This window comes from Dermochelys coriacea, chromosome 12, assembly GCF_009764565.3.
Source record: "Dermochelys coriacea isolate rDerCor1 chromosome 12, rDerCor1.pri.v4, whole genome shotgun sequence".
NCBI classification, from domain to species: domain Eukaryota; kingdom Metazoa; phylum Chordata; order Testudines; family Dermochelyidae; genus Dermochelys; species Dermochelys coriacea.
Window position 1 is genome coordinate 18,406,296 of NC_050079.1, and position 20,713 is coordinate 18,427,008.

General features: G+C 42.3%; 1 protein-coding gene across 9 annotated transcripts in view; it reads left to right on the forward strand.

Annotated features, from left to right (window-relative positions):
• The window catches only part of ABCC12 (ATP binding cassette subfamily C member 12), a 112,229-nt gene that overhangs the window by 83,245 nt on the left and 8,271 nt on the right, over window positions 1-20,713 (forward strand). For 6 of the 9 annotated variants that reach the window (XM_038368317.2, XM_043494932.1, XM_043494934.1 and 3 more), the window contains 7 exons: window positions 386-592; window positions 3,101-3,327; window positions 6,816-6,953; window positions 8,583-8,769; window positions 11,500-11,589; window positions 11,708-11,897; window positions 17,316-17,475. In XM_038368317.2, the coding sequence (XP_038224245.2) occupies window positions 386-592; window positions 3,101-3,327; window positions 6,816-6,953; window positions 8,583-8,769; window positions 11,500-11,589; window positions 11,708-11,897; window positions 17,316-17,475 (1,199 nt within the window). The remainder of the gene's footprint in view (window positions 1-385; window positions 593-3,100; window positions 3,328-6,815; window positions 6,954-8,582; window positions 8,770-11,499; window positions 11,590-11,707; window positions 11,898-17,315; window positions 17,476-20,713) is intronic. The other 3 variants (XR_006275077.1, XR_006275078.1, XM_043494930.1) reach the window with 3 other exon arrangements.

Sequence of the window (20,713 nt, forward strand, 5' to 3'; positions counted from 1 at the left end):
TGAAGGGATGTGTGTAACATAGCCAAAGTACTGTTGTTACAAAAATCTGTAGGATTTCAAACTGGAAAATCTTTTCCTTTGTAAAAAGTAGTAATGTTGGGTGAGATTGAGTCATTATTGCTGCATGAAATCAGTGGATATACAGTATTGTGAGGATTTCCCTATGTAAGGGGGCTGAGGAAGGGGGGGAGATTCAAGTGTGGTGTGGACGTGACGTAACAGCTCTATGCCACCCCATCTCTGACTCAGGCATAGGGAAAGTGGTATAGATGAGTGTATCCCTACACTTTAGCTGTCCAACCTTCCTTTATCCCTATCCATTTATCATTTTATCAGTAAAAGTTTTCAAATTTAAATCACTGTATTTTAAACATTTGCTTTAAAGACAAACTGCAGCCTCCTGAGTAATGAAACTGAATATCCCATTTGTGACATGGGAAGCATCTCGGATAACCCCAGACTGCACTTTTACCAGTTAGTCTATGGAATGAGCATGGTGACCATGATTGTCCTAAGCATCATCAAAGGGTTTGTTTTCACAAAGACGACATTAAAGGCTTCTTCAGTGTTACATGATAATGTATTTTATAAGGTATGGAAAATACATTGCTTTAATCATTATTCGGGGATATTTACCATAATAAGCTTATAAAAGGATGGAGTATGGTTTAGTAGATACTGTTGATGCCTAGGGTCATTGGTTCTGTTCCTAGTTCAGTTGCTGCCTTATTGTGTGACCTTGAACAGTGCATATGAACATTTTGTGTCTGTTTCTCTATTAAATTATAATGTCTGTCTCCTGAACACGGTTGCTGTAAACTTTAAATTAATGTTCACAAAGTGCTTAGAGCTTCTCAGATGAAAGAAGAAAAGGAGTACTTGTGGCACCTTAGAGACTAACAAATTTATTAGAGCATAAGCTTTTGTGAGCTACAGCTCACTTCATCGGATGCATTTGGTGGAAAATACAGAGGGGAGATTGATATACACACACAGAGAACATGAAACAATGGGTTTATCATACACACTGTAAGGAGAGTGATCACTTAAGATAAGCCATCACCAGCAGCAGCGCGGGGAAAGGAGGAAAACCTTTCATGGTGACAAGCAAGGTAGGCTATTTCCAGCAGTTAACAAGAATATCTGAGGAAGAGCGGGGAAAAACTATTTCCCCATGTTATTTCTCCACCCCACCCCACCCCCCACTGTTCCTCAGATGTTCTTGTTAACTGCTGGAAATAGCCTACCTTGCTTGTCACCATGAAAGGTTTTCCTCCTTTCCCCGCGCTGCTGCTGGTGATGGCTTATCTTAAGTGATCACTCTCCTTACAGTGTGTATGATAAACCCATTGTTTCATGTTCTCTGTATGTGTATATCAATCTCCCCTCTGTATTTTCCACCAAATGCATCCGATGAAGTGAGCTGTAGCTCACGAAAGCTTATGCTCTAATAAATTTGTTAGTCTCTAAGGTGCCACAAGTACTCCTTTTCTTTTTGCGAATACAGATTAACACGGCTGCTACTCTGAAACCTCTCAGATGAAAGAGTCTATGTAAATGCAAACTATTACTTCCTGTAACCTGGACCTAAAATGATTGCTGGTGAGGGAAACTGCAACATCACCATGTGACAGCATTGTGCAGTTGGATAGGAACACCATACAGATTTTCATCTTCCTCTGAAGCATCAGGTATTGGCCTCTGCTGAAGGCATTTTACTGGACAAAAAAGGCAATGGGTAAAATGTTCAAAAGTGCCTAAAAGATAGGAGTTCAAATCCAACTGAAAATCACTCCAGGCACTGGAGTATAAGGGTCGAAGAATAAAATTTTCAGAAGCACCTGAATCCAATTTTCAGAAGTGATGTAGTCACTTAGAGCCAGCTTTACAAAGGTATTTAGGTGCCTAAAGATGCAGAGAGTTGCCTAGTGGGCTTTAGAAAGGTGCTTAAGCATCTAGGATATAGGTGCTGACTTTGTGGGTGCTCCAGGGCTGGAGCGCACACAGAAAAAAAATAGTGGGGCTCAGCACCTACTGGCAGGCCCTGCCAATCAGCGCCTCCCTCTTTCCCCCCCCCCCCCGTGCCTCCTGCCTGCTGCTGATCAACTGTTCAGCAGTGGGCAGGAGGTGCTGAGGGGGGAGGAGTGGGGGCAGAAAGAGGTGGAGTGAGGGCAGGGTATGCTCATCAGAGGAATGGGGTGGGAAGAGCTGGGAGAGGAGGAGGGGAAGGAAGAGGAAGCACGGGGGATGGGGCCTTGGCAGAAGTGGTGGAGTAGGGGCAGAGCAGGGGTCTGGCACTCCCAGAGAAATCAGAAAGTCAGAGCCTGTGTTCTGGGCACCTAACCTGCTTTGGTGTTTTTGTAAAGCTTATTGATTCCAAGCCATTCAGGTGCTTTTGAAAGTTTTACCTCATTAATCCAATGTGGTGTGATCTGTTCTATGTTCCTATATTTTGCAAGTGCCCAACTCTAAGCATATGAGTAGTCCTATCAAATTCAATGGACCGACTCACCTGCTTTGAGAGGCAAGGTGAGTGATAATATTTTTATGGGACCATCTTCTGTTTGTGAAAGAGACAAGCTTTCGAGCTTACACAGAACACTTCTGACCTGAAAAAGAGTTCTGTGTGGCTTGGAAGCTTGTCTCTCTCACCAACAGAAGTTAGTCCAATAAAATGTAGTACCTCACCCACCTTCTCTCTCTAATATACTGGGACCAACATGGCTACCACAACACTGCAAACACCTGCTTTAGTCAGACACCTGTTTAGACACCTTGATGAATCAGGGCCTGTTACAGTATAGCTTATTGTAATGATTCCTTTTTAAGTGTACTGTAAATCCTCGACATTCTGATTCTCATGTGCATTTATTTTATGATCATAACAACAGGAGATAAGCCCTTAAGAAATATTTATTCTATTTGCAAAGGCTGCTTCACAAATACTATCTAATGTTGAAAAAGTTATAATACATTTGTTTGCTGTTCCTCTTATTTACATTTTAGCCAAGATTATACTATTGTCTATTTTATCACACTAACTCCGAATACTGTAAAAGACAGACTGTCATTTGATTCTGTTGTTTCCCTTTATCCACAGATCTTGTTGAGTCCAATGAGTTTCTTTGATACAACTCCCACTGGCAGGCTAATGAACCGTTTTTCTAAGGATGTGGATGAATTGGATGTTAGACTTCCATTTCATGCAGAAAATTTTTTGCAGCAGTTTTTTATGGTGATCTCTATTCTAATCATAATAGCCATTGTGTTTCCGTTCCTCCTAATTGCAGTTGTTGTCCTAGCTACTATTTTTGTTATTCTCTTTCAGTAAGTTAATGTGCTTTTTCTTTAAGAACTATTTTAAGAATTTTTATTTCCTTTGTGGTCTAGCCAATAGCAATTGTAATTCTTATTTACATCTCCAATTGTTGAGCTTAAGTTGCAAAATACTATACATTTTTTATAAAAGTTTACTGGAAGCTGAGAACTACCAGAGCCAGTATCGCATAGAGCAGGCACAGCCAGTGGAAACTGGGAATCTATCTAATATTTACTGCCTTCTATACTAAGGGCTAAATTCAGTCTTTTGCTTGCACTGTCTTCTGCCAAAATAGTCTAGGGCCCTTGGTCTGCCCAAAATGACATTTCAGAGGCACAAGTCTTTCATAACCTTCCCTCAACCTACAGGTCTATAATCATAGAATCATAGACTTTAAGGTCAGAAGGGACCATTATGATCGTCTAGTCTGATCTCCTGCACAACGCAGGCCACAGAATCTCACCCATCCACTCCTGTAACAAACCCCTAATCTATGTCTGAGCTATTGAAGTCCTCAGATCATGGTTTAAAGACTATAAGGTGCAGAGAATCCTCCAACAAGTGACCCATGCCCCACACTGCAGAGGAAGGCAAAAAACCCCCAGGGCCTCTGCCAATCTGCCCTGGAGAAAAATTCCTTCCCAACCCCAAATATGGTGATCAGCTAAACCTGAGCATGTGGGCAAGACTCACCAGCCAGACACCCAGGAAAGAATTCTCTGTAGTAACTTAGATCCCACCCTATCTAACATCCCATCACAGGCCATTGGGCATATCTACCGCTAATAGTTGAAGATCAATTAATTGCCGGACTTAGGCTATCCCATCATATCATCCCTTCCATAAACTTATCAAGCTTAGTCTTGAAGCCAGATATGTCTTTTGCCCCCACTGCTTCCTTTGGAGGGCTGTTCCAGAACTTCACTCCTCTGATGGTTAGAAACCTTCATCTAATTTCAAGACTAAACTTCCTGATGGCCAGTTTATATCCATTTGTTCTTGTGTCCACATTGGTACTGATCTTAAATAATTCTTCTCCCTCTGTGGTATTTATCCCTCTGATATATTTATAGAGAGCAATCATATCTCCTCTCAGCCTTCTTTTGGTTTGGCTAAACAAGCCAAGCTCTTTGAGTCTCCTTTCATAAGACAGGTTTTCAATTTCTCGGATCATCCTAGTAGCCCTTCTCTGTACCTGTTCCAGTTTGAATTCATCTTTCTTAAACATGGGAGACCAGAACTGCACACAATATTACAGATGAGGTCTCACTAGTGCCTTGTATAACGGTACTAACACTTCCTTATCTCTACTGGAAATACCTCGCCTGATGCATCCCAAGACTGCATTAGCTTTTTTCACAGCTATATCACATTGGCGGCTCATAGTCATCCTGTGATCAACCAATACTCCGAGGTCCTTCTCCTCCTCTGTTACTTCCAAGTGATGCGCCCCCAGTTTATAACAAAAATTCTGGTTATTAATCCTTAAATGCATGACCTTGCACTTTTCATGATTAAATTTCATCTTATTACTATTACTCCAGTTTACAAGGTCATCCAGATCTTCCTGTATGATATCCCAGTCCTTCTCTGTATTGGCAATACCTCCCAGCTTTGTGTCATCCACAAACTTTATTAGCACATTCCCGCTTTTTGTGCCAAGGTCAGTAAAAAAAGATTAAATAAGATTGGTCCCAAAACCGATCCCTGAGGAACTCCACTAGTAACCTCCTTCCAGCCTGACACTGTAGTCTCCCCTTTAACCAATGTTCCCACTAATTTTTGACAGGCCGTGTGCGCAAAAAATTTCTTCTGTGCAAATTTTTGACAGGCCGTGTGCGCAAAAAATGTCTTCTGTGCAAATTGTTGTGGTTCTGTGCAAATTTTTGTGCACACGGTTTTTCGCCATGTGCGCGGGGTTTAGGATCTGTGTGCACACGCACACACGCTCAGCTTAGAGGGAACAGTGCCTTTAACCAGTTCCTTATCCACCTTTCAATTTTCATATTGATCCCCATCTTTTCCAATTTAGCTAATAATTCCGCATGTGGAACCGTATCAAATGCCTTACTGAAATCGAGGTAAATTAGATTCACTGCACTTCCTTTGTCTAAAAAATCTGTTACGTTCTCAAAGAAGACCAGGTTGGTTTGACACAATCTACCTTTTGTAAAACCATGTTGTATTTTGTCCCAATTACTATTGACCTCAATGCCCTTAACTACTTTCTCCTTCAAAATTTTTTCCAAGACCTTGCGTGCTACAGATATCAAACTTACAGGCCTGTAGTTATCCGGTTCCCTTTTTTTTTCTTTTCTTAAAAATAGGAAGTATGTTAGCAATTCTCCAGTCATATGGTACAACTCCTGAGTTTACAGATTCATTAAAAATTTTTGCTACTGGGCTTGCAATTTCATGTCCCAGTTCCTTTAATATTCTTGGATGAAGATTATCTGGGCCCTGCCAGGCTGGCAGGGGAAGTCATAGCCAAGGTATCCTGGATTGCATTGATTCAGCCCATGTTATGTAATCTCCAGCAGTGGAGAAGCTATGGATACCTGACTGCATCTTAAAGCCACAGCCTCACAGTGGAAGCACAAAGCCACAGTCCTTTTGTTCATATGGAGGATGGATGTTCAGTGAGATGCTGCTGCTTAGGCTCCTCTCCCCATACATGTTTTCTGGCCACATGCTGCATATATTTTTCTCATGTGCCTCTCATCCCCTCTGTACCTGGAAGTAGAGGGGATGATATTACTCTTTTAGTTTTCAAAATCTACAGTCACACCTCAGTACTTATAATACATTATGATATACAGGAAGGGCTAGATTATGCCTGGCCTCTCACTGGGGGGCAGACAGGACACATGTATCCAAGACTTTAAAAAGTGATTAGTGACTTTGAGTGCCCAATTTGAGACACATAGAAAGGACCTGATTTTCATAAAGTACTAAACATCCAGTCCCTTTAAGATATCTCAAATTGGGTACCCAGTCCCTTTTGATTATCCAGTCCTTTTAAAGTATCTGAAATTGGGCACTCAAAAATGGAGGCAGGAGGCACCCACAATTTCTACTCGCTTTAAGTTTAGACAAGGAGCTTTCCTCCATTTGTACTTCAGTGCCAGGGCCAGACCCAGCTGCCGTCCCTGGGCTTAGGGACTGCTCCCTCTTAGCCTTCAGGGAACACAAGGTACTCCAAAGGAGGTGAGAGGGAGAAAGTAAAGCCATGGCACTGACCAGCTAAGCTAAGCTGACTGGGTACAGAGTGGAGCATAGTATAGTATGTGCACTCCTTCTGCATACTTAGGAGATCCAGGTAAGGCTGTGAAATGCATTCCTCCCTACAGGGCGGTACTACTCTCTTTTCCACCAGTGCAGGCCATTTGAGATTCTAGTTCAGACTACTGGCTTTAGCTACGAGACAGTGATGTATACAATTGGCATACTGACATATAAATACATACAATATCATTTTGCTTTCATTTTGTTGCAGAATTTTTCAGAGAGCCATCAGAGAACTAAAAAGAATGGAAAACATTAGCAGATCTCCATGGTTTTCACACATTACTTCTTCTGTGCAAGGCCTCAGTGTAATTCATGCTTATAATAAAAAAGAAGAATATATCAACCAGTAAGCTGCATATATTACAATTATATCCTATTTGTTTTGTTTGTCATTCTGATATGGAAAGATTACACTGCATTGTTATTCTTTACTTGATTGTGGATACTGTGGCCTTGTACATGCAGTGACATTAGGATGACCACATGCCCCGATTTTGTAGGGACAGTCCCAATATTCGAGGCTTTTTCTTATATATGCACCTTTTACCCCTGACCTCCTGTCCTGATTTTTCACACTTTCTATCTGGTCACTCTAAGTGACACTGATGAAACTATTCTGTTATTACAATGCAGAACAGCAATAATCCTGCAGCTCCTAGTTTGTACCATGGACTCTCAGAACTCTCACAAACAGCACTATATGTCCTGTCTCTCTGTGTTCACTTTTGAGCATTGTGCAATATTTTTACTTTCTGAGTTTTAAGCAATTTCTAGGATCTGAATTAAAAGCCAAAGGGCAATGAGTTCTCACTGGTGGGTTCTCAAAGTGATCTAGACCCACACGTACAGACCTTTAAGGTTTGATTTGTGATGTCTCATGAATTGGACCATGTCAGATCTATTCTCCAGAACTGACTATGAACCCTGCTTAGTTTGATTAAAAGGTTCAGATCCCATAGCTAGGGCCCTACCAAATTCATGGTCCATTTTGGTCAATTTCACAGTCAAAGGATTTTTAAAATTGTAAATTTCATGATTTCTGCTATTTAAATCTGAAATTTCACAGTGTTGTAATTGGAGGGTCCCTTACCCAAAAAGGAGTTGTGGGGAGGTCACAAGGTTAGTGTAGGGAGGGTTGCGGTACTGCTGTTGTAAGTGCTGAAGTAAGGGTGGCAATATCACAATCCCCTAAAATAACCCTGTGACTCTCCTGAAACTCCCTTTTGGGTCAGGACCCTCAATTTGAGAAACACTAGTCTCCCCCTTGAAATCTGTACAGCATAGGGTAAAAACACACAAAAGACCAGATTTTTCCACGGGATATCAGATTTCACGGTCCGTGATGCATTTTTCATGGTTGTGAATTTGGTAGGCCCCTACTCATAGCCCCTGAAATTCCAAAGGGAAGCATCCACTTTCCCTATGTGTCTAAATGTATCTTGTTAGAACACAGGTTAACTAATGCAATGTTTAACACAATGTAGCACTGTTGTGTTTTACATCATGTTATGTGGACTTTGAGGTTAACCATGACACTTCTCGTCTGCATTAAAGGTCTGATTCTCATTTATACTGATGGCTCTTTACATTACATAAATTACACTTACACACACCTTAAGGCCCCTTTAGACTCCCAGAGCTCCTAAATATGTACACAGTCTGGCCCTAACAGTATTTGTGGGTCTTGTCCAGATACAGTAGATCATTTCTGCTTCTGAGTATGGGATTTATGGAAGCCTCCCTTTAGAAAAATGTTGCAATATAAATCAATTCCTGACAAATTCATACTAAGCTGTGATATCTCCTGTTTTACTCAACTGTGTTTGCATAATATTTTAAGTAAGTAGAATAAAACATGCATGAAGATTATCATAAAAATACCTACATCAGCAACTCACTAGGAGGAATGGAACTTGTGTTTACATGTCAAAACCTCTTTTAAATTATCAAAAACGTTCATCTATTTTCATTTCAGGTTTAAAATGCTAAATGATGAAAACTGCAGCCATTTTCTGTTGTTTAATTATGCACTACGCTGGTTTGCGGTTAGAACGGATATTCTCATGACCTTGGTAACCTTCATTGTGGCATTATTTGTTGCTTTGAGCCCTCCTTTTATTAGTACTGCAGCAAAAGGCTTGGCTTTGTCCTATATTATCCAGGTAAAAATAAATGTTTGGTATCTTGGGTTAACCTCTGTTAATTATGTTAGTGCATATACATATCCTATTCTACCCACTCTTTATCCTAAAATGCAATATGAGTATTACATTCACTTGAAGCCAGATTCTACCACCCTTACTCATGCTGGGCAATACTTTACTTTGCAAATAGCACATTGGATATTGAAATCAATGGATCAAGATATTACCCAGCGTGAAAAAGAATGGCAAAATTGAGAACACAGGGAGAAAAAAATAGTTCACATTTAGGAAAGAGCTCAGATTCAAGTTGTACACATAGCTATTTTATGTAACTACATTACCTCATCCTCATTTCACTGCACCTTACCTTCAATTATTTAATAACTCATTTGTAATGTCTTATTTTAAGTTAGATTGTTAACATTTCAAGGCAGGGACTGTGTCTTCCTATGCATTGGTACAGCACCTACCAGAGTGTGTGTCTGATTCTGACTAGGGTCTTCATGTACTACTGCACAATATATAAGTAGTGTGACAGGGTTGGGCTGGATGGCTACAGGAGAGTGATAGAAGACAGATATATTATCCCCAGGTTAAGCAGGTCTCTTTACCCTGGGTAAGATAAAGGGACTATTCCAGAACACTCAGGAACTTTCTAGAACTAATCAAGGCAGGCAGGCTAATTAAGATACCTGTAGCCAATTGGGAAGCTGCTAGAATTAATTAAGGCTCATCAGGACACCTGGTTTAAAAAGGCTGTCACTCCAGTTAGTGAGATGTGCATGTAAGGAGCTGGAAGTGAGAGGATGTGCCGCTGAAGGACTGAGGAGTGCAAGCATTGACAGACATCAGGAGGAAGGTTCTGTGGTGAGGACAAAGAAGGTGTTGGGAGGAAGCCATAGGGAAGTAGCCCAGGGAATTGTAGCTGTCGCGCAGCTGTTCCAGAAGGCACTCTAGACAGCTGCAGTCCACAGGGCCCTGGGCTGGAACCTGGGGTAGAGGGTGGGCCCAGGTTCCCCCCAAACCTCCCAACTCTGGACCCAACACAAGAGGTTCCACCGGAGGGGAAGGTCTCTGAGCTGTTCCCCGACCCACACAGTGGATCAGTAGAAACTGCGGAGATTGTTCTTACTCTTTTTTCCCATGCTGGCCAGTGACGAGGTTATCTGAATGAACAGCAGATTTGAGCCACGAAAGTGGCCAAACTGAGGGCTACTGTGAATCTCTGAGGCAAGCAAAATCCACCAATAAGCACAGGACTCACCAAGGTAGAGGAGGAATTTTGTCACAGAAGATAATTCCAAACCATTTGTGTTTAGTATATGAATGTTAAATATCCCTTAGTTTTATATAGAATTTACCACAGAAAATGATACCTAACTTATTGCAAAGCACAAAAAGGAATGGGAGTTGTTTATTTTTTTAAATGGCAAATGAAAATAAATTTTATTTTCTTCTTTAATAATCACAATAAACCATCCCCATTCTTACACACTTAGGGTAGTGTTGTTTTTACTTTCATAACCTTTCTACTTTCAATAAAGTAATATAAATATTTCCAGTAATAATGAACCTCTCAGAAGCAACAAGTAGTTTCTGCATTTTTACTTTAAACTGTCGTCACCTTAGACGACTACTTTTGCTCGTAACATTTAAAGCTCAGACATCTATTAAAAGTTAGTGTGCAATGACTGAATACTGCCCAATGACTTTTACTGCTGGATTAATGATGTGTTGCCAAAATATTTTAAATGTTAAAAAATATGAAAAATATAAATTTTAAAAAAATATTATTTATTCCTAAATGTGAGGTAGTTCAAACGTCATGGAAAATACAAATATATTTATAACACATTGAGTTGACTACCAAATATTTCCTAACAGTCAGCGGAAAGGCCAGAAAATCGCAGGACCCTCATGTCAAACTGTGAAAGATATTTTTCCAGTCGCTTCAGCTTGGCAAACTCCATAGGCAGCTGTAATAGCTTTGAAATCACCTCATTAGCTTGTGATTAGCTTGTGTGCAATTTCATTCTCCAAAACACTCTTTTACATTAATTATGCACTCTTCATTCACCACTAGAGCTATTGTAGATAGAAGTGAATAGAAGGTGACTTCCCACAATGCACTGGGTAAATTCCAAAGGCTGTATGCTGTTATGTGGTTCATACACACTTTTTCAAATGCCTGTAACATACAAGGCCAATAAGAGAGGGAGAAACTCCTGGCATACAGTCGTGTGTGTGAAGATTTTACACTTCTCAAAAGGAATGGAGAATTAGCACAGCTCTAGGCTAGATTGTACCTAATAGCCTAACATTGGAGTGGGCATGGAAGGACTACACCACAGCAAGACCCCCGCATGGAGTGTTCGCTGAATAAACAGACATATTAGATACACATTTGCGCACCTATCTTTTGAAGGTCAGACTGTAAGGGATTAATTTTCAAAGCCACAAAGGAAAATTAGGCACTCAGATCAAACTGAAAATCAATGGGAGTTGGGTGGCTAAGTTTCCCTTGTGCCTTTGAAAGTCACACCCTAAATGACCACTCTCATATGCATAATTTATTAGATAGAAAGAAATTTCCTGTGAAGCTCTGGACAATGGTCAGAAGAGTTCCATAAGCTGAAATAAATATTAATGAGTTTGTTATTGTTTTAGGCCCTTTTCTTGCAAAGATTTATGACAGATGCTCAACTTTATGCATATGAATAGTTTCATTAAAGTGTTTTTTTTTAATAGTTGAGTGGACTTCTCCAAGTATGTGTAAGGACAGGGACTGAGATAGAAGCTAAATTTACTTCTGTTGAACAGATACAAGAATATATCTTGGTAAGAAATACATCTAAATGGAGCATTTAAGACCACTGCATGTATAAATATTGCTGAAATCTTTAACTGTTGACTTTGTGGATCAATTAAATGTTTTCCTTTTTTTCCTTTCTCGTAGAAGTGTGTTCCTGAGGCCTCCCAGTGTGCAGATATAGTGAACTCTCCCAACGGCTGGCCAGATCGAGGGGACATCACATTTAAAGATTACCAGATGAAATATAGAAACAACACTCCTATGGTTCTCAATGGCTTAAATATGAGCATTCATGGTGGAGAAACAATTGGTATTGTTGGAAGAACAGGCTCTGGTGAGATACACCATTTTGTCTCCCCCCCACCCGATTTCTCTCTGGCCCCCCATTCTAAATAATTACATATTTTTGGTATTTCACGGTTTTCTATAGTCAGTTTATCTGTAAATTGTGACATTACATTAAAAGGACTCAGTTCTGCCATTAAGGGCATGTCTACACTGCAATCCTAAATCAACCTACGTTAAGTTGACTTACAGTGGTGTCTGATGTCCACACTACCCTCCTCTGGTCAGTGGTGCACATCCTTACGACGAGCACTTCCACCGACTAAAGAGGTGCACTGTGGAAGGCTAAAGGCCAGGGCGCTCAGTTCCCCACCACTCCCCACTGGGAGTCCAGCTGCCCCATGGGGCTTCTCGCCTCCAGCAGGAAGATCCTGCCTGGAGTCCAGGCGGCTGCTGTGCTCCTTGAGGGGAGCTGAGACCTAGGGAGCAGCTGAAGCCAGGAGTCTGGGTAGCAGCCAGCTTGGAGTGAAGACCTGGCAGAAGCCAGGATCTGGTACTCTGTAGCTCTTTGAGACCAGCTATTTCCTCACTGCTGTTCTGGAATCATCCTTTAATCCAAAGAGGTCTCTTACTGTGGTGGCTGAAGTGAACAATCCTGCATTGAGCATTCCTCATATCTAAGTGAGAGGCAGATGACTTGTTTTGTTCAGTGTTCTGCCTCCTCTTCATCTGAAAAAGGAGAAGAGCAGAGGAGATTGTTAGTCTTCCTCTGGATCCATTTGTGCCTTTTCCTCCTAGGACTCCAACAGGGTCCCAAAGGAGAACTTTCTCACCTTCTATTGCTCTTCACCCTCTTCACCCCAGTTCTGTTGCTGTCTTCTGTGAGGTCCATGGCAGATCTGAGGTTAGATCATCAGGTGGAGGAGGCAGATGAAGAATTAAGGGACCTGATTCCCCACTCCAATATTGTTTTGTCTCCTATGGGCATCTTTCCACATCTCAGCTACTGGAGGGACTGGCAATCCTGGTTGGGTTCCACCACAGGACATTTTGAGTTATCCTCTTTACGGATGGAGAGGTGATGTTTCAGCAGAAAAGGATCCAGGAGCTGAGCAACCTTGGATCTGGTTCCACTAGATCTATCTTCAGCTCTGATAGTTGTGCCTGACATGTTTTCTAAAGAGGAAGATAGAGATAGCTCCTCTTTTAGAACAAGAGCAGATGGATACAGACTTTGATGTGACTTGTCACCTGATGAGCAGGTAGGTGTTGCTTCTGCATTGTCTCTTCTGAGGATGCTTTGCAATTTCATGACCTTGTGGACCACACGGCATCCACTTTGAACTTACCTTCTGTGGTTATGGAGAAAACCTTCCACCCAGTATTGGACATTCTTGGGACTGCCTTCTGGAATACGATGTGGTTGTCTATAGTGGATGGTCTCCTGCAGCCTACTAGGACTGTTTGGGCAACCCCTGCTTCCAGTCAATGTATTTCTGAAAAAGCAGATAATTGTATGAGATACCCCAGGACTTCGGGTTTTCTTACTGTCACGCTCACCCTCTGCTAGTAATAAATTTACGTCCAATTAGGCCCATTAGACTCTTGACAGAGAGACGAAGAAAGGTTTTTTTCCCCCCTCTTCTCTTGGTATTAGGATGGCTAATTACCAGGTGGTCATGGCATCTGTGTTTGTTCAGGCGTTGCCAGACAATAAGAGAGGGCTGGCAAATGTTATTTTGATGAAGGGACAAAATGTGAAGCATGCTTTCAGGGCTTCAGCTGATGCTTCTCACTTTTCCACTAGAGCACTGGCATCTGTGGTTACCTTAAGGAGATCTTTTTGGCTTTGTGCCTCTTCATTGGCTGTGGATACCAAATTAAATACCCCTCTTCCTTTTGAGAGGGACACTATCTTTGGCAATAAGACTGATAAATTTTTGGAAAAATTAACAGATAGCAAATCCACTGCTTTTTCACTGGGTCACTATCCCTGGTTCAGAAAGAGACCATACACTCTTTGTTTCCATTATCAGAGACAATTTTACCTCAGTTATTTGCTTATTTTTCCTCAAATTACAGATGTCAGCATCAGTAAGCTTGTTTTCATCTCAGAGCAAGCGCAAGAAGAAGTATTTTAGATACACACCTGAGACAAAACAATCTGCTCCCTCCTCTTTATCTTCCTTGAACACCAGACCTGAAATTTGATGCGAGGATCGAGAGTCAGGTTTCAGAGTAGCAGCCGTGTTAGTCTGTATTCGCAAAAAGAAAAGGAGTACTTGTGGCACCTTAGAGACTAACAAATTTATTTAAGCATAAGCTTTCGTGAGCTACAGCTCACTTCATCGGATGCATTCGTGAGTCAGGAACCAATAAGTGACAATCCCTCCCTTCCTTTATTTGGAAACAGGCTAGCCATTTTCATCAACAACTGGAGGCTTATTACATCAGACAAGTGGATTCTAGAAATCACTGAGGAGAGGTATGCCATATAAATTAAAAAAAACTATCCTCTTTCAATTCTCCCTATCCTTCCCTTTACAGAGAACTATCTCATGAGGCTATTCTTCTATCACAGGTTCAAAAACTGCTTCTGCTAGGCGTTGTCAAAGAGATACCCAAACATCTTTGGTGTCCGGGTTTTATTCAAGATACTTCCTGGTACAAGAAAAGATGGGGGATTCTCTTCAATTTTAGATCTCAGAAAACTGAACAAGTACATTTGGAAGTTCTGTTTTTTAATGTTTCAATCCAGCTGAGCCTTTGTTTTGTTATGGCCCAGCAACATTTCCAGTACAAGGTCCTGCTGTTTGGCCTTTCTACAGCACCAAGAGTCTTTACAAAGTGGCTCTCTTTAGTAGCAGTGCATTAAAGAAAGCAGGGTATGTTTGTTTACCTATATTTGGACAACTGGCTGCTGAAGTCTTCTTCATGTGAGCGCCTGCTACTTCATATCAACTCCACGATCTCCCTACTTACAGATCTAGGGCATCAAAAGTCTGCTCTGATGGCAGTTGCATCATTTACTATTTTTCATACGGACAAGGTGGTTCTTAGAACTGATCCTAAATTTCTACAAAAATAGCATCTGAATTACCCATCAAACTATTCATTTGTTTTTCCTAATTTTTCCCCCTTAAACCACATGCTAATGAAGGGGAATTGGAGTTACATACCTTAGATGCTAGAAAGATTCTGGCATATTATTTAAATAGAACAAAGAGTTTTAGAAAGTCATCTAGGTTATTTGTCTCTTATGCTAAGAATCATATGGGTAATAGTGTATCTATTCAGACTATTTCCAGAACAGTTAAACAATATATAATGGAATGTTATACGTTAGTGGCAGTTCCTGTGCCTGCTATTGGGAAGTATCATTCTAAATCAACTACTACAATGGTAACATCTCTTAACATGCCCTAAACATGTTCCTATTGGAGAAATCAACTAAGCTGCTACTTTGAGGTCAGTCTATTGTACTTTTACCAAAAATTATGCTTTGGATTTTGCTTCAAGAGCAGATGCCAGACCTAGTAGAGCCATGCTTCAATCATTATTTGATTAGGCCCAGTGACGAGCTGCCAAAATCTTAACAACGGGTTCCTTCCTCACCCCATGAGGGGGTCGTTGCCCACCCCTGTCCCCTGGGACTCCTGCCCCATCCAACCCCCCCATGTTCCTTGACACCCCCCCAGGACCCCTGCCCCATCCACCCTCCTCCCCTGTCCCCTGACTGCCCACAGAACTGGGCAGGAGGGTCTCTTGGGCCACTGTAGTGGGTGCCCACCCCACCCCTAAGAGCCAGAGGCACCTGCCGGGGGGCGAGGTTGGGAGTGCTGGCGGTGCTTACCTAGGGCAGCTCCCAAGAAGCATCCGGCAGGTCCCTCTGGCTCTTAGGGGTGGGGGAGCGTAGCTGGGTGGGGAAGAGGGGGAGTGGCCACTCCCCCCACTGATCATATCAAAAGTGGTGCCTTAGGTGCTGACTCCCTGGGTGTTCCGGGGCTGGAGCACCCACAGGGAAAATTGGTGGGTGCAGAGCATCCACCGGCAGCTCCCCACCCCGCGCCTGACCCCAGCTCACCTCCGCTCCGCCTCCTCCCCTGAACCCACCACCCCGCTCTGAACCCACCGCCCACTCTGCTTCTCCGCGCCCCCACCCTGGCTTCCCGCGAATCAGCTGTTCGGCGGGAAGCCGGGGAGGGCTGAGAAGCAGGCCGCAGCTTCCCGCTCAGGTCGAGGGTGGCGGAGGTGAGCTGGGGCGGGGACTGGTTCCCCTGTGCCCCCCCCACCCCGGGTTACCTGCTGCGGCGCGGGTGGCCCCCCTCACATCCCCCAACCCGAGCTCACCTCCGCCTCCCTGGGCCTGAGCGGGAAGCCACTGCTTGCTTCTCAGCCTGCCCCAGCTTCCCATGCGAACAGCTGATTCGCGGGAAGCCTGGGGGGTGTGTGGAGAAGTGGAGCGGAGCGTTCAGGGGAGGAGGCGGAGGCAGAGCGGAGGTGAGCTGGAGCTGGGGGTGGGGCTGGGAGCTGCTGGTGGGTGTTCTGCACCCACCAAATTTTCCCCTTGGGTGATCCAGGGCTGGAGCACCCCGGGAGTCGGCACCTAAGGTGCCACTTTGGGTCAGTTAAATTTAGAACAACCTTGCAGAACAACCAGATCTAAAAGGGCTCCTAAATTTAACAACGGTGTGAACCAGCTCCAGCTCACCACTGATTAGGACTCTATTCCCTCTTCCTGAAATTTCTGCACTGCGTGCCAAACTACTCATAAGTATGAATATTCAGAGTCAGTCAAAGAAGAAGTGAAGGTTGGCTACTTGTAATTGGAGACAACTCTTCAAGACAACTCTGCATATTCATACCACAACTTGGGTACAAGTAAGTAACCTTCCCCTTTTTCTCAGAGGCTTACCTTGGTTCTCTGGGTTAGTGGTGGAAGGAACCAAGGTGGAAGGGGGCACACCACCACCTCGTATAGATTACCCTTAAAACATTTGAGGATGCTGAGATGGCGGCACATGTGTACTCTACGGACACTATTTGGAGAAGGTTCTATCATTAGGCACCACCAGGTGGCACATTACCCATAAATGGGTATATACAGGGTCTTCTGGAAGAACTCTGGTTACAAGTAAGTATCCTTCATTTATAATTAACATTATTGGAAAACTTGTTAACACATTCAGCAGAGAGCCCAAAAATGAATAAGAATGGAAAATGAACTTCTCTCACCTTCAAAGTGATCACTTTGTATAAGTGTTGACACACATTGAAGCGGTACAGACAACTACATTTTTGCAACTTGCATGGCTGAGAACTGTGCTATAACTGATCTGTGAGTAAAACAGAGTTCAGATCACACATATATCAAACCTGGAACTTTCCAGGGAGACTAAAATGCACTTTACATCATTGTTTATAAAAGTCAAAGTTTATCTGAATAATTTTTTTTTATCCCCTACAGGAAAATCATCATTAGGAGTTGCACTCTTTCGACTAGTAGAACCAACTGCTGGTACTATCCTAATTGACGATGTTGATATCTGTACTATTAGTTTGGAAAATCTAAGAACAAAGCTTTCTGTTATTCCTCAAGATCCTGTTCTGTTTGTAGGTACAGTAAGGTAGTTGTTCCTACAATTATAAATTAACGTTTGTTGTGAAGTGAAATCTCATTAAATCATAAATTGAGGCATTTTGGTTTTTGTTACAACTAATTATTAGTAATTATTATTAATTTGCATTACAGTAGCACTGAGAAGCCTTGAGATCCAAACCCCTTTATGCTATACATGCACATAGTAAGAAAAGCTTACAGTATAAACAGACAAAGGTGGGATAAATTAAGTATTATTACCCGCTTTTTACAGATGAGGAACTGGGATGCAGGTAGGCTAAGGGTATGTGTACACAGCAGTTGAGAGTGCAATTCCCAGCACAAGTAGATATAGAGGCAGTAGCTCTGCTCTAGCTAGCATCTAAAAACAGCAGTAAAGCCACAACAGTATGGGTGGTGACTCAGCCTAATCACCCACGTCCTTACCCAGGAGGTTGGGGGAGACTGTATTCTGGCAGCTAGTCCAAGCTGCTGGGGCCACACTATATTCTTAGGTGCCATCTCAAGCAGAACTAGTGCATGTATATGTACCATGGAGGTAACGGCACCTCTCAGCTGCTGTGTAGACATATCCTAAGTGACTTGCCAAGGTTCACAGGAAGTCTGTGACAGCCCTGGGAATTGAACCCAGGTCACCTGAGTCCAAGTCCAAAAATTCTCACAGAATCAAATTTTTGATAATAGAGTTTCATAAAATATACACAGAACATCTGAAATTTCTCAGTTTACCAATATTGAAAATGTTTTGTGAATGGGAAGGAGCTAACCTCTAAAAATCTCTCATCTTCATTATGAATTCATTATGTCTCAGATATGTCAGCTTGAATGGCTCACCATGATCTCAAACTTAATGTGGGCAAAGCTGGGCTCATTATCCTTCATTCTAGACCCTCTCCACTACCTCCATTACTCATTAAACTTGATGCCACCATTCTCCCTTGTCCCTATCCAATTTATCCAAAATGTTGCTGTCAAAGTCATCTCTCTGTCTGTCACTTCAACCACATCATCCTCTTCTTTGCATTACTTTCCTGGCTTCCCATTGTGCTGTTCTTCATGCTCACCTTCTTGTACTTGCCTTCATAGCCCTATGTCAGACAGTGCTTGCCTACATCTTCAACCAGGTCTACACTACCTTTGCACCCTTGTCTCCACTCAGCCTTCATAACACCTTCATCTTCTTTTACAATACCTTCCGTGCAATATTTCATGCTTCTCTTTAGTGTTGGAATATGCATCCTAAGCTTGTTCACCAACATGCCTTAAATTCCTTAATAAAAGCCTCACTTGGGTGAGAAGAGAAGGCATTAGATCATATTAGCAGCACTAAAACCCTGAATATAGCTACTATATTTTATATTAAAAAGAAAAGGAGTACTTGTGGCACCTTAGAGACTAACAAATTTATTTGAGCATAAGCTTTCGTGAGCTGCAGCTCACTTCGTCGGATGCATTTGGTGGAAAATACAGAGGAGAGATTTATATACACACACACAGAGAACATGAAACAATGGGTTTTATCATACACACTGTAATCACTTAAGTGAGTGATCACTTAAGATGAGCCATCACCAGCAGCAGGGTGGGAGGGAGGAAAACCTTTCATGGTGACAAGCAAGGTAGGCTATTTCCAGCAGTTAACAAGAACATCTGAGGAACAGTGGGGGGTGGGGTGGGGTGGGGTGGAGAAATAACATGGGGAAATAGTTTTACTTTGTGTAATCCACTTCCTGGACACTACAGTGCTAATACGCGATGTTCACATAAACACCACCCTATATCGGAAACCTACTAACTGCTATTCCTACCTACATGCCTCTAGCTTTCATCCAGATCATACCACACGATCCATTGTCTACAGCCAAGCTCTACGATATAACCGCATTTGCTCCAACCCCTCAGACAGAGACAAACACCTACAAGATCTCTATCATGCATTCTTACAACTACAATACCCACCTGCTGAAGTGAAGAAACAAATCGACAGAGCCAGAAGAGTACCCAGAAGTCACCTACTACAGGACAGGCCCAACAAAGAAAATAACAGAACGCCACTAGCCATCACCTTCAGGCCCCAACTAAAACCTCTCCAACGCATCATCAAGGATCTACAATCTATCCTGAAGGACGACCCATCACTCTCACAGATCTTGGGAGACAGGCCAGTCCTTGCTTACAGACAGGCCCCCAATCTGAAGCAAATACTCACCAGCAACCACACACCACACAACAGAACCACTAACCCAGAAACCTATCCTTGCAACAAAGCCCGTTGCCAACTCTGTCCACATATCTATTCAAGGGACACCATCATGTGGCTGATGTGATTAGGCCCTACTATCAGAGGCTCGTTCACCTGCGCATCTACCAATGTGATATATGCCATCATGTGCCAGCAATGCCCCTCTGCCATGTACATTGGTCAAACTGGACAGTCTCTATGTAAAAGAATAAATGGACACAAATCAGACATCAAGAATTATAACATTCAAAAACCAGTCGGAGAACACTTCAATCTCTCCGGTCACTCGATTACAGACCTGAGGGTGACTATCCTTCAACAAAAAAACTTCAAAAATAGACTCCAATGAGAGACTCCTGAATTGGAATTAATTTGCAAACTGGATACAATTAACTTAGGCTTGAATAGAGACGGAGAATGGATGAGTCATTGCACAAAGTAAAACTATTTCCCCATGTTATTTCTCCACCCCACCCCATCCCCCACTGTTCCTCAGATGTTCTTGTTAACTGCTGGAAATAGCCTACCTTGCTTGTCACCATGAAAGGTTTTCCTCCTTTCCCCCCCCCCTGCTGCTGGTGATGGCTCATCTTAAGTGATCACTCTCCTTACAGTGTGTATGATAAAACCCATTGTTTCATGTTCTCTGTGTGTGTATATAGATCTCCCCACTGTATTTTCCACCAAATGCATCCGATGAAGTGAGCTGTGGCTCATGAAAGCTTATGCTCAAATAAATTTGTTAGTCTCCAAGGTGCCACAAGTACTCCTTTTCTTTTTGCGAATACAGACTAACACGGCTGCTACTCTGAAACCTATATTTTTATTATAATATCAACATGTTCTATGGAATAATCATGAATCCAGAAGTATCACTATCAACAGGACAAACTGATTTTTCCCTCAAACCAGCTAAGAGCTCAGAATACAGGAAAACAATGTATGAAAAATTATTGAAAACATGCATTATAAAAATTAAAGTAGAGAGATAAGTTCTTTGGCC